The sequence below is a fragment of the Rhinolophus sinicus genome, linkage group LG02, assembly GCF_036562045.2.
Source record: "Rhinolophus sinicus isolate RSC01 linkage group LG02, ASM3656204v1, whole genome shotgun sequence".
NCBI classification, from domain to species: domain Eukaryota; kingdom Metazoa; phylum Chordata; class Mammalia; order Chiroptera; family Rhinolophidae; genus Rhinolophus; species Rhinolophus sinicus.
The window spans coordinates 41,350,161-41,365,191 of NC_133752.1; the positions used below are offsets into that span (position 1 = coordinate 41,350,161).

The following is a 15,031-nucleotide window of genomic DNA, read 5'->3' on the forward strand; positions in this document are numbered from 1 at the left end:
TGAATGCAATCATGGAAAGCCCTTGTAGAAGTAAAATTTGTGCATTTTACTGTACTTAAATCTCAGTAAAAACAAATACTCAAGATACTACATTAAAGAGTGAAATTGTATTCTTTTCTTTTCCCATATATTAAAAAAAATAATTCCAAGTAGACAAAAGGCTTCAATTGAAAAGGTAGAACTATAAAGCCTTTGAAATATTGAGCATTGTATCTTTATGACTCTGGCAATAAGGAATGATTTCTTGAATAAGACTAAATGGCAATCATCATAAGGAAGAAAATTCATAATTCTACTTCATTTAAACGTGCTATGAATAAAACGTAAATAAAAAACAGAGGGAAACTATTTACAACATATTAAATAACAAGATACTAATATTCAAAGGTATAACTCCTAAAATTAATTATAAAAACAAAAGACAACTGAATAAAAAAGGGCCAAAAGACTTGAATGGGCAATTAACCCAAAAAGGAATCTGAAGTTGGCCGAAAAAATATAGGAAACAATCCCAGAACTTCTTTATAACCAGGGAAATGCAAATTGAAACCATTAGGATATATCATTATATATGCAATAACTTAATAAAAACTTGAAAGTGTGACTAAACCAAGATTTGGTGAGAACATGGGGCAACGAGAACTTACTGTCCTGCTTGTGGTATGTAAATTAGTAAATCTCTATGAAAATGACTTTAAGGTTAGCCAGTAAAAAACAAGATACATTTTCTTGTATTGCAGCAATTCTACTCTTGGTTACAAAGCCTACAGATATATGCACAACTACAAGAGTATACATCCAAGACATATTTCCAAGAATATTCAAAACAATTTTGTTTATAATAGCCTAAAAATGGAAATAGACCACAGTAGATTAGGACAATTCATAGACTAGAAGACGATACAGCAACTTAAGTGAATAAATTACAACTGCCTGTAACAAGAATGAATAACACAAACAGAATGTTGAACAACAAGCAAGAAAAAAGAACATATACCATATTAAGACTGTCCATAAGTTAAAATATTGGTAAACTATTAAATTATATTAATTAAGGATGTGCATACAGGTGATAAAATTATATTTAAAACTGAAAAGAAATGAGTATCATAAAATTCAGACTGTTACACTACTCAGAAGGGAGGTCAGGGATGTCATCAGGGAGAATATATGGAGATGTTTAGAATGTTTGATACGTTCTATTTCTTGGTACTAGTATAGTATATTATATTAGTGGTTGTTTCCTTTAAAATAATTTACTAAACGATCCTTGTGTTTTATGAAGTTTTCTGTATATTTTCTATGCTTCACTATAAAACAATAATTAAAAACACATTAAGATATTTTCAACTCTTCCATCGTGAATTTACTGATGTTTTTATTGGTGATTTGAGTAACTCCTAACTTAATTTTCTCTAAGTTTCTTTGCATCCTACACCTCAACTTCAGAAAGGAACACCTACTGAAGAACCTCTTACTCTCTATGCAGCAGCTTTACACAGTTAGAAATCTATAGTTATGAACTGTGTATGCACATTCAATTACATTAAGGTGTTACCCACTAAAAATATATAACAATGGCAAATTCAAACTATAGGAAACCGATTTCTTCAGTGGCTTTCATATTTCTCCTTGAGAAAGTATTTATTGTTCCAGCATTTCCTGAAACATCCTTTATTGCACTCAAGTTTTTTCTCATGTGCAATCTGTAATATATAACAAGAGCTCATTTCCTGCAAACCATTTTCTACTTATGTGTGACACATATAGAAGTTGAAATACTGTAATGTCACATTTTATAGTAGACTTTCTCTCTTACTATATGAAATTTCTCTAAGCTCTTATTCTGATTTTGTGCATGTTACAAGTTAAAAAACAAGCAGCTATGCATTGTATAAATATTAAATTCATTACTTTATAAAGATTATTATTATAATGAATGAAAGATTTTGCTAGTTCCCTAGGCAACCATCACATTACCTTTCTTCCTTTAAATTATACTAAGACATAAATAGAATTCATTGATTAATACTTCTGGTAAGTACTTAAGGTCATTTAAATGTCTAATTTTCCCCCATCCCTTCTCTTTCAAACTATTTACAATAGGGACTTTAATACTGTAATCATATTGTGTGAAGAAAATCAAACAAAACCATAGTTACTATAGAAAAAAGCATATTTATCAATGTTTCTGGTCTTACTTTGCGAACACCTCGGCCAAGCTCTTCTCCATAGTTGGTTCCAAGAATTTCAAAGTGGACATTGGGATTGCCTCCGTTTTCTCCAAATTCTAGCTCTCCAGTCAACCCACTAACTCCACCCTGAATGAGAGAAAGGATACTGATGTTAGATTTCAGAAGTAAAATCATAATAAGAATAATAATGCATAAAAGAAAGTTGTAGGAATACTATTTCCATTTATAAAATAAATATTGTAAGCATGCAATGATTAATAGGCTATTTTTTTTAAAATAAGTGCACAGCATAAAATAGGAGAACTATTGAAAGTAACCTTGAGAATCACTTAATGCAATCTCATTCTCCTTACAGATGAGGAAATTTAGATCCAAAGAGTAAAATGACTACATAAACTGACACCATATTAGAGCTGAGACTAAATTCCAGGCAAAGATTTTTGCCACCATACCTTCTGACATATACAGATCCATCAGTCAGAAAATATGCTTCTGGGGAACATAAAATCTACTCTGGATACAAGTTTTGACAATATTTTTTTCTCCAGAACAATGCCATTCTAATTTGTTTTAAAATTATATCTGGGATTCTTAAAAACCAAGTTTCTAAGTTACTAGATGTTTATTCGTCCTCCTTCTTTAAATATTTTTTTCCAAATTAAAAAAAATATAGAAAACTAAATTAGGCTTGAAATCTGTTTTGCTCTTAAACAGTAGTGCTGGCTGCTGAGATTCACTGGGAATTTCCAAGCTTCATCTCATTCATCATGACAGATGTTCATTTCCCCAACAGATGGCAATGTAGGTCATACTTCTCTGTTTCTCGTTTACCATTCTTTTCTCAGTTTATTGGTCCTCACGTTATTTAGGATTTCATAAATAAAAATCATATTCTGAGTCACTTCTATACTATAGTATTTCTAACTTCGAATTTTGGCCCGATAATCACATTTATTTGGACAAGTTATCTCAGTTTGCAAACTGCTTTCAGTATCACCTCTATGATGTTGATACTTAAATATACAGACGGTCTGTGACTTATGATGGTTTGGCTTATGATTTTTCAACTTTACAATGGTGAAAAAGTGATATGCATTTGGTAGAAATATACTTCGGATTTTGGATTTTGAGTTTTTTCCTCCCTGGGCTAGCAATATGCGGTTTGATGCTCTCTTTCGAAGCTGGGCAGTGGCAAGCAAGCTGAGCACCCAGTCAGCCATGCGATCACACGGGTAAACAACCGATACTCAGCAGTGTACTGGGGTGCCAGTGTTTTATGGATATTGTGTTCTGAGAGCGATTAAAGTAAACTAGGTTAAACTGTGATGGTTGGTAGGTTAGGCGTATTAAATTCACTGTTGACTAATGATATTTTCAACTTACAACGGGTTTTTCGAGACATAGCGTCATCATAAATTGAAGATCATCTGTGTCTCATTTGCCATAGGTTCTAACTCAATTTCTAGTCTTTTTTTGGCAGGTATTATGTTGTCTACTATATCTCCTACTACATCTGTGTCTTGTAGACCATCGATTGACACTAAGTTCATAACAGGCATTCAATGAAACTATTGCTTATTCATTACTTTCAATATTTCATCTATTTCATTTCTGCAATAGTTATAATCAACAAAACTGATCCTCCATAATTATTTCCTAATATGCCAGCTTTTCTTTTATTATCGAGTTTTATTAATAAAAGTACGGTTGAATTTTATATGTCTATGCCCTTCTCATATATGCCATAGCAGTCAGTAGCATGGACTTGGAGTCAGACTTCCGGCATTTGGTCAATGGCATCAGAATCTACTAGTTGTGTAAACCTCAGTGATTTAATTTCTCTATGCTGCAATTTCTCCATCTGCTAAACGGCATTATTATAAAATAATGGTACCTGTCTCTGAAGTTTATGAGTCTTTTAATACATGTAGAGAATATATAAAAGTGCTTGATAAATTGTGGGAGTTTAATTACTATCCTTGTCATCATCATCTTCTACATGATTTTTTCATTCTCTGATTTTGGAGGCTTTCTAGTTCTGCTGGAAGTTGTAGGCATGTGCCTGTTTTGTTTGTACGTTTTTTAACTAATGTTTATTGGGGTGGAAAATATTCATCAAAATTTCATGAATATCTACAGGGCATTGTAAAATGTTTTTGCAAATTTTGACTCAATTATATTTCATTGATTGGTATTTGGGGAGAAAAGAATTAAAGCAACTGGTCTAGGATCTGTTCACTTGTTTTACTGGTGTGTGTGTGTGTGTGTGTGTGTGTGTGTGTGTGTGTGTGTGTAGAGCAGCACAGGATGAGGGGAAAAGAAAGTAGGTAAGTGAGTCTGATGTCTTTGTCAACTGGAACTCCAGTTAAAGAGATTAGTAATACTTACTATTCTTATTTAAAAAAGCCCTTAGCAGGATGTCCCGGGCTAAACTACGATTATCGTAGTAAATAAACTCAGGATCTATGAATTAATTGCTTATGGCTCTTTGGAAAATGTCCTGAAGCTTTTCACTTTCTAGGGTACAAATCGAAATGTTTCATAATGTAAATGCTCCCTGCTGTGCAAGGAAAACCTATAAAATCTTCCTTGGAGACAGAATGTGCTTGTTCAATATAAGAAGAAACAACTTGGAGAGCTACTTATAAGTGTCCCATAATCTCTCTCCTTTGTGCTTTTTGATTGTCTGTATGTTTGATAGGGATAGATTATTCAGTTCTTGCACGTCAATTTGATCCTGTATGTTCACTCAGTAATAATATTTCAAATAATTCAATTCTCACTTAAAAATTTAAAGATTGGGGTAAGCACAGTAGATCTTATCATTAATATCTCCAAATGGCAAATACTGTAGGAATTTGACTTACACATATAGCTACTATTACTACATATAAATTCAAACCACTGGTATTCAGTAATCTTTTTATAAGAGCACATCTTGTCCTCTGTCACACATCTACCTCAGTAATATCTCCTAATTATATCAGAACCTTAAATTTCTGTTGTAGTGCTTTATTTCTAGGAAAAAGAGAAAAGATATTATATATCAGTATGATTGCTTCATTATAAAAATAGTATATTCCTATAATTTTAAAACTTTTGAACACTGGACTGCCTGGCACTATATTATTATTATTCACAGTCAAATCTTATATGGCCACTCCATCCAGTGTCTTTATCCATAGCTTGCATCTGGCACAGAGCAACTCAGTCCACTTATATGACACAGGTACAAAATCATAAATCAGAGGACCTGCATTTAGTTTAATGCAGCCTCCACTTACGTTGTTCACCTTTTTGACTTTGTAATTTATCTTCTTTATGTTATATTCTTATGAGCTGTTAGCATGTGTAATCAGTAAAACCTTCCCTCGTGAAAATATAAGGGCTGCTTGAGAGGTCAGTATTTTAAGCAAATAAACCCTTTAACTGAAATGCCTTGTTATCTGACCCATGATTCACCTCTTTGATTTTTGATTGACAAAGAATGAATATTCCCATGCTTTTGACTCTTTTTTCAATCCTCAGATCTACCTTGAAAACAGAGCCTTTGTAAAAATGAATGTGTGCTGGCCAGTTAATAATGAGCAGTCACTGTCTTTGTGCATGCACAGTTTGTGTGTGTGTGTGTGTGTGTGTGTATGTGTGTGTGTGTGTTTGTGTTTATCTTTTGGTGATATAACAGATTGTAAACAAAATAAGATAATGGGATATTGACAATATGAATAACTCATACAAATAATTTCTAAATGTCCTATAAAGTGACAGTAAAAATTGCTGCCAGAGCAAACCTTGTTTAAAATACCAAGTAAAATAGGTTTGGATTCCATCCTACCCACCCTAAATAGAAATGGTAGTGAGCATCCAATACAGAAAGCAGAAGAGAAGGAAAAGTAGAAGAATAGAATCAGAGGTTTGGAATAATTTATCACTGGATAATCGGTTTTTTGAAAAAGAAGAAAATTTTTGTTCCCTTATGAATAGGATAAGTTGGAAAAACGAAGAAAAAAATATTAAGAAATTACTTCATTCTTTTTATGAGGCAGAATAAGTTTTTTCTATGCTTGAATCTGCAAAATAACTTAGAGATTCTTTTGGAAGGTCATATGGAACATCAGGTTTATATGACACTCATCTAATTTCCTTATACATGTTCCTAGATTCCTTGTAACCTGCAGACATTCTTAGTCACCAAGGACACCCTGTTAAATAAACATGAGCCCAGCAAGGCAGTGAACACACTGGGGAGAACCAGACTCAGTGGCGTGTCCTGATGTCTTCATGTTTCATAAGTTAATTTCAGAGAGAAAAATCCCTGCCAGAAGGAAAACTCTATGAATCTATCTAGAAAAGAAATGTAATGGGTGGATAAATGCTTAGATGCAAGATGCAGAAAAACAAAAACTAAAAACAAAAAACAATTATTGTGAAATATCTAGGAAAATTTGAGTTGCCATGTGTATACACGTGCATATAGAGATATATACCTCTATAGTGACATAAATACACATATGCTAAAATATTCATTCATCATAGAAACTTGAAGCAAAATGAGAAGTAAATATAATGCTACTAGCGTATTGATCATGCTATCTACATTTTAGAGAAGAAGAAACTAAAGCTGAGACAACTAGTTATTTGAGGAACCTGAACTAAAACCTTCTTCTTATGCCTCATACTTTTCCCCCTAGGCTACGTAAACTGTGTGTTCAACATAAACGTACATCATCGTGGATTATTTAAAAAAAAGTGGATGTTGAACTAAATGAATTTACACTATACCATTTACCTCTTTAGGATTCAAATGCCCTGAAGTTGGAGTATACACTGATGAGTCCACAAGAGGACTATTCCAAGGGCATAGACTGCTTTTCTAAAAGCTCTTGTTGCAACAAGTTTATTTGCTCACATTTTGTAAAAGGGATATCTTATATTCCTAATCAATACTGTTTCTGGTATGGCAGATTATTTTCCTAAATTTTCTCTCTCCTTATGATGTACACATTCTAAAAAGCACATAGTGCTTTACACAAAAAGCAAAATAATATGTTTCCATTCCTCAATTACACAAATTTTAAAATAACAACAAAACCCCCAACTTTCTGGAGTTATGCCTGTCCAAGACCGAAACCTAGAATGACCATTTTCTTCTTCTTCTTCTTTACACATTCATTTCAAATCACTACATCTTATTTCAATCACCTAAGTATCTCTTAAAGACATCTACTTCCATCCATCTCCATAACCCACAACATTTCCTAAGCATCCTCTGAATTGGAGCATCAGTCTCTTAACTGATGTTTTCTCTTTGAACCTGTCCCGGTCCAATGACAGCTGCAGAATGAATTCTCCACTTGGGAGACACTGAGTAATCAGATTTTGTCACCCTCTGTTTAAAATACATCAGTGGCTTAACCTTACCCCTCAAAAAAAGTTTAAAAATTTTTAACGTGGTTTTAACCCTTCATTATATTTTTCCCTGCCTACCTGTTTTAGCCAAAGGGGAACAATGGCCCTATTCTTTCTCTATTCTAGTCATCCTGGTCTTATTTCAGATGCTTAAATGTGCCAATAGCTCTGTTCCCTGCAAGCTTGTTAACATTCCATTACACTGCAGAAAACATTCTTCCCTCCCCATTTCTGGAATACTCTCCTCCTTTTCCTGGCTAATGCCTACTCATCTTAAATGTTCTTACTTATCTGTCACTCTTATGCCTAAGTAGGTTCTCTAGCCACATATTTCCAGAACAGTTGGTGTTTCCCCTTCTGCAGAACATTCACACTTGTAATTATTTTTGATAATTCTATTTTGCTTCCTTATTCTGTGATCTCACAGCATATGGTAGTATTCAGTAAAATATTTGTTGAATGAATACATTCCCATATAAGAATTATAGTAATTTCAATTCTTTTTTTCCATGTCAAAGAGTACTCTTTTAGATATCAACATGTATCAAGATATCTCTTTTAGATATAATGTATTAACATGTTTCAATGTGAGAAAATGCACTAGTACTAAAAGACTTGAGACACTGCCACAAATGTTCACATATTCTATGTTTCACATTTGGTATTAAAAATAATTACCACAAAATGTTTAGCACAAATTAATCAATTAAACCAATGCAGAAGTATTTGATTTAAGAGTCTATCAAATCTTGATTGGCTTACTTGTATGGGATACATAGAAAATATCACTGCTTTTATATGTTATCACACATTTTGAGTGTAATTATTTTTTAGTATTTTTTTTAATTATTAAAAAAACAATGTAAGCATATTCTTTCTAAACCTCAGCTCTGATTTTGTCATGCCCTTATTCAAAATTTCTTTACGGTCTTTCATCTACCTAGGAATTAATTCCTTTCCTCAATCTCTTCCCAGTCTACACTATTCTCACCATGTGTTCTGTACATTCTAGTGAATTAATCCACCTTGGTCATTGCCCACATGATTTATTTTAATAGATATGTCAACTAGAGTACTCCCACCACTTGAAATATCTTCTTATCGTTAGGATTACATATCTCAAACAAGTTAACTTTTAATTTGCATTAAAATGCTATCAGTTTCATGAAAAGTTTTCTAATCTATTTTCTCTATTTTGGGTCAGATTCCCCAGGAAACAGCTCTGAACTGGAGATTTGCTCCTGTTCAGGAGGGTTACTTGGGGTGCTCCTGAGGAAATACAGAGAAGGGAGTGAGAGAACAGGGACTGGGCAGAGGAAGAGGTGAAACCTCAATGCCAGTACAACAGCTCAGGTGATCCCATTGACCAATCTGTGGTTACAATAACTCCTCTGAGTTACCCCAATGGAGCCAAGGGACTCAGATCTTTCTAGTTCTGCAGTGACCAATCACTGGGCACATGCTCTTCCGCAAAGGATGTGGAGCAGCTCCCTTCTGCCCAGCGCAGTACTGGACAGAGGCTCAACTGTGTGCCCTCCCCAGGAGGGCCTCAGCCATGAAACAGGAGCTGAGTGGGTGTCATAGCACTCTGTACTACACCTTATCCTAAAATTCCATAGACCCTTATTTCTACCACATTTGAGGACTTTTGTTTTCTGTCACCTATAGCTTTTGTATGCATAGCCAATGTTCACTACTAGGCTCTAAATCCCTTTTTGGGTAATCACATAAAAGAGTTTGAATAATGCAATACACAATCTAGGCATTTGATAAATATCTGTTAAAAGAGTGATGAATACATGAAGGAACAAAGTGTACCTTTGGAAACGGTTACAATATTAATAGTAGGAAAAAATAGAAAATAATTGCCATTTAATCATAGAACAAATCTGTAAATAAAAATAGGCTACCAGCATTACTGCTGTTCCTCAGTCTTTAAGAAAGACAGATCTGCACAGATTAAACTGATTTCTAAATGTCCCACAAAATAATTTTCAAATTGTGGTTCTGAAAACCGATTATGGTGAGAACAATGAAGTGCCTCTCTTACTATCTTACAGTGCAGTTCAGCTTTTATTTGTTTTACTTATTTAGTTTAAAAGATTTAAATGTGGGTGGATTGATCCAGATGGCAGAGTAAGTAAATGTAGTTCTTACCTCCTCTCAAGACCATATCAAAATTACAACTAAACTACAGAATAACCATGACTGAGAATTGCCTGAAGGCTCCCAAGCCAAAGGCCTACAACTACGGACATACAGAAGAAGCCACCGGGAGACTTGTAAGAGGGGTAGAGATGCAGAGTGGGCTGGCCCCACACCCACATGTGAGCATTAAAAATCAGGAAGGATATCTCAGCTGCAGAGGTCCCCCCAGGAGGAGCAAGTGTCCCAGCACCCCATAGGCTTCCCAGCCCAGGATTTCAGTGTCATGGAGAGAAGTCCCCATAACTTCTAGCTGTGAAACCCAGTGGAGATAGAGGTTAAGTGAGCTGAAGGATAGCTGCAGACCTAGGCATTCCTCTTAAAAGGGCCTCACAGGGACTTACTTGCTGACGGACTCACTTGCTCTGAGCTCCAGCACTGGGGAAGCAGCTTGAGGTGCCAGGGACATACAGAGAGAAACTGAGTTCTCTGGCTGCAGTATGAGGGCTGGAGGGGCAGTTTTCTCCCAGAAGGAGGAAGAGAAGCCATTTTGTCTTTGTTGAGCCCTTTCTCTCCCTTCCTATGTGTAGATGCCGGCAGATGTCATATCTGAGTCTCCATCAAACAGGCTATCACCTTTTGTCAGCCCTGCCCTAGTGATTCCCTCACACCCCACCCCACCCAACTTTCAGGCATACCCAAAACACTTACAGTGTTTTTCCCAAACAAACAACCTGTTTTAACTCATACTACCATCTTTTATAAAACATCTCAAAGGTTCACAAAGCCCAAACAAGCCCCATCTGACTTTGGTGTGTCCTGTATCTATGGCTGAGCAGCCCTAAGTCTGGCACTAGTGACAACCAGCCTCGATTTGCAGATTGGCCTCTTGAGGCACCTGCAAGCCCAGCGTGGGCAGCGGTCATCTGCAGATTGCTTTGTGGCTAATGCCCGGTGGACCCAGGCAGGGCACAGACTGTAGCTGAACCTGGTCTGCAGTGGGTCCCCTCCCAGGAGGCCTAGAGCTGGCACCCCTGGTGGCCAGCTTTGGACCAACTGGAGCACCACCTAGCTATTTTCAAAGACAACATACCAAAAGGTAAGAGTGGGCAGGCACCAGAGTCCTGCTGAAGAAAACCCTACACTGTAGGGTCAGCCCCTCTAGCGCAGCTCCTCCACTGTAGTCATGGCCAGTGCTTACAACCAATCAACCCAAGGGTCAATTCTACCCACTGATGTGCAAACAGTGACTAAGGCTCAACTATAAGAGGAGGGCACACAAAACCTACACAAGGGACACACAAGGAGGACCCAGCTCTGGTGAACAAGGAGACTGCAGCACTGGGTCCCATAAGACACCTACTATGTATGACTACTCTACTAAGAACAGGAAGCATAGTAGTCCCATCTAATACATAGAAACAAATACAGGGAGGCAGCCAAAATGGGAAGATAAAGAAACATGTTCTAAGTACAAGAACAGAAATATAGCTCCAGAGAAAGATCTAAACATAATGGAGACAAGCAATCTACCAGACACAGAGTTCCAAACAAAGATTATAAAGATGCTCAATGATCTCAGAGAAAACTTCAATAAAGAGATAGGAAACATAAAAATAGAGATAGAAAACATAAAAAAGAACCAGTCAGAAATAAATAATACAATAACTGAAATGAAGAATACCTTAGAAGGAATCAACAGTAAATTAAATGAAGCAAAGGATCAAATAAGCAATTTAAAAGATAAGGTAACAAAAAACACCCAATCAGAACAGCAAAAAGAAAAAAAAAAGGATCCAAAAAGATGAGGAAAGTTTAAGGGGTCTCTGGGACAATATCAAGCATACCAACATTCACATCATAGGGGTACCGGAAGGAGAAGAGAGGGAACAGGAATTGAAAACCTATTTCAAGAAATAATGATGAAAAACTTCCTTAACCTGGCAAAAGAAATAGATATACAAGCCCAGGAAGTGCAGAGTCCCAAATAAGATGAACCCAAAGAGGCCCACACCAAGACACATTATAATTAAAATGCCAAAGGTTAAAGATAAAAAGAAAAATTTAAAAGCAGCAAGAGAAAAGCAATTAGTTACTTATAAGGAGCTCACATAAAACTGTCAGCTGATTTCTGAACAGAAACTGCAGGACAGAAGGGATAGGAGAAAATAGTCAGTGATGAAAAGCAAGGACCTCCAACCAAGATTACTCTACCCTGCAAATCTCTTGTTTAGACTTGAAGGACAGCTAAAGAACTTCCCAGACAAGAAAGAGCTAAAGGAGTTCATTACCACCAAATCAGTATTACATAAATGTTAACAGGATTTCTTTAAGAATAAGAAAAAGAAAAAAAAAGTATGAATAGAATGGCAATACTAATCAACAATCACTTTAAATATATATACATTAAATGCTCCAATCAAAAGACATAGAGAGGCTGAATAGATAAGGAAACAAGATCCTTACAAATGCTGCTCACAGGAGACTCACTTCTGATCAAAAGATACACACAGACTGAAAGTAAATGGATGGAAAATATATTTCATGGAACTAGAACTGAACAAACAAAAAAAGAAATAAAAAAGAAAAATCTGGGGTAGCAATACTTACACCAGACAAAACAGACTTTAAAACAAATGCTATAACAAGAGACCAAAAATGAACCTAATAATCCCACTTCTGGGTATTTATCTGAAGAAACCCAAAACAGTATTTTGAAAGCAAATGTGTATCCTTATGTTCACTGCAGCATTATTTACAATGGCCAAGATATGGAGGCAGCCTGGGTGTCCATCAATGGATGAATGGATAAAGAAAAAGTTGTACATATATACAATGGAATATTACTCAGCCCCAAAAAGAATGAAATCTTGCCACCTGCAACAACATGGATGGACCTAGAGGGTATTATACTGAGTGGAGTAAGTCAGACAGAGAAAGACAAATACTATATGATTTCACTTATATGTGTAATGTAAAGAACAAAATAAACAAACTCATAGATACAGAGAACATTTTGATGGTTGCCAGATGAGAGGGGGGTTGGGCTTGCGTGAAAAACGGGATGGGATTAAATACAAATTGGTTGTTACACAGTAGTCATGGGGATGAAGGGTATAGCACAAGGAATATAGTCAATAATATTGTAATAACTATGTATAATGTCAGATGGGTAGTAGATTTATTGGAATTATCACTTCGTAAGTTATATAAATGTCTAATCACTATGTTGTATACTTGAAACTAATATGATATTGTATGTCAACTGTAATTGAAAAATTAAAAAAATATTTAAAATATAAATAAATGAATACATACGTACATACATACATACGTACATACATACATAAATTTGATGTTCCTGGTTGAAAGCTTACAGGGACAAATATGTAAATATTCCTTCAAAATAAAATTTCATGATTATTGTATATATTTGTTTTGATTATAAATTTTCTGACAGCAACATTTTACATATTAAATTGCTGTAAGAGAAACACCTACATATTATGGTATCTCTCTTTCCTTCCTACTGATTCGCCCACTAAATAAGTGTCGCCTAAGCAAACTCCCAAAATATTATTCTGTCTTTGTGAGACAGCTTCAGAATAATGAATACATTCAGGTTCTACTTCCTAGCCAAACCATGAATTAATAAATTGGCAGGATCAAAGTCATGTTCAAAAACCTCCCCTGGATCAATACCTGCCAAATCTCTACATAGATAAGATTTTGGCAATACCTTGACTTTAAATTTGACATGCATTTTTCCGTTGAAAAATCTTTCTCTGCCAATATAGTCAATAAATTTAATTCTCAAGCACGTCTGTTGATAAGTACCTAAATTATCATTAAAGTGACTCTTTTGCAAAAAAAGGAAGCTCTACCAAGAGAAAGATCCAGGCTAATCTTCATTTGACATTTTCTTTCTTCCACTTCCTGCTTTTTGTACATCTAGTTCACTTCTGATGATAAATTTTTAGATTTTTATCTAGATTTTCTAAATACTTCATATTTCATTTGACTAGCTCTCTGTTTCAGGAGAGAAAGGCAAACACATACAGAAAGAAAAAGGATAGGTAAATAAAGAACATAAACTTTCAAATGGCTGTCTCCTTTGTTTAAAGGGTACAGGAGAAATTTGTTTGTTTTATTAATCATTTCATTTTAAATTCAAGAAGCTGTGTGAGACAAATGGAAAATGCCAGCAAGGATGACATGACAAAGAGGCTAATAAACTGCAGAATGCTTATACCACTGAGAGGAATTGAACAACACAAACTGCCTCCTGGGACGGAAACAGGTAGCTAAGCCAACACAGGTCATAGCCACGCTAAATGCCGTACTGACAATGAACAAGTGATTGCCATCAAGTACCCACATAGTTAAAAAATGCTGCAAAATAGTAACTGTTTATTAATTATACCTATAATATTAGGTTGGTGCAAAAGTAATTGCGATTTATAAGGTTAAACACAATTGCAAAATCCTCAGTTACTTTTGCACCAATGTAATATGAGATAAAGATCAACAAACACATCCAATGTCTTACCACGTATCATCTAAATGAAAACAGCTATATCTGGTACTCATTCTTCAGGTGATGGTGTAGTGCAAAGGAAAAAAACAAACAAACAAACAAAACTTTTTGTGCTTTGTGACAAGCACCAAAATAATTTGAGCACCTTTAATTCTAATGATATGATTAAGGAAATTTAAAAATATTTCAACCACTAACATTTTACTTGCCTAAAATTCCCTTACAAATAAATAAGGGCTATTAGCTTTTGTATGTGTGTGACTTTCTGACCTTTTATTTTTAATATTTCATTTCTCCATTACACTGTTTTGTGCTTTTAAGTGACATCTATATCAAGGGAGAAAATCCTTCTAAAAGACATCTCATCAAACAATTATTTATCTTTACAGAGACTTACGAAGAGTGAAATACTAGTCAGAAATTACCTTCTTGATGGTCTCCAGCATGGAACGCCCTCCCTGCCAGGGCTTGGAGTTCTTTCTGATACAGGACAAACTTGCCATGCTATGCCACTTCCGGTCCTCCAGTTTCTTATGAAAAGCATTAGCAAGCAGAAGCACCGTGTCATATATGTAAAGGTTTGAAATCTGAAAAGATATTACACAGTAACCATTAGGATCACTGATGGCAACCATCAAGAATATGGGAAAAAATCATCAGCTTCACTGCTTCTGTTCAGGTCGTTGAAGGCTGGTTTACTGGGTTATTTATTAAGCAGAAGGTTTCTTTTTTCATTTCCCAGGCA

At 35.2% G+C, this 15,031-nt stretch overlaps 1 protein-coding gene across 3 annotated transcripts in view; it reads right to left on the reverse strand.

Moving 5' to 3' along the window:
- GRID2 (glutamate ionotropic receptor delta type subunit 2) overlaps positions 1–15,031 on the reverse strand; it is a 1,327,069-nt gene that overhangs the window by 506,163 nt on the left and 805,875 nt on the right. For all 3 annotated transcript variants that reach the window (XM_019741137.2, XM_074323476.1, XM_019741134.2), the window contains exons 7-8: positions 14,712–14,873; positions 2,202–2,321 (exon numbers count right to left, since the gene is read on the reverse strand). In XM_019741137.2, the coding sequence (XP_019596696.2) occupies positions 2,202–2,321; positions 14,712–14,873 (282 nt within the window). The remainder of the gene's footprint in view (positions 1–2,201; positions 2,322–14,711; positions 14,874–15,031) is intronic.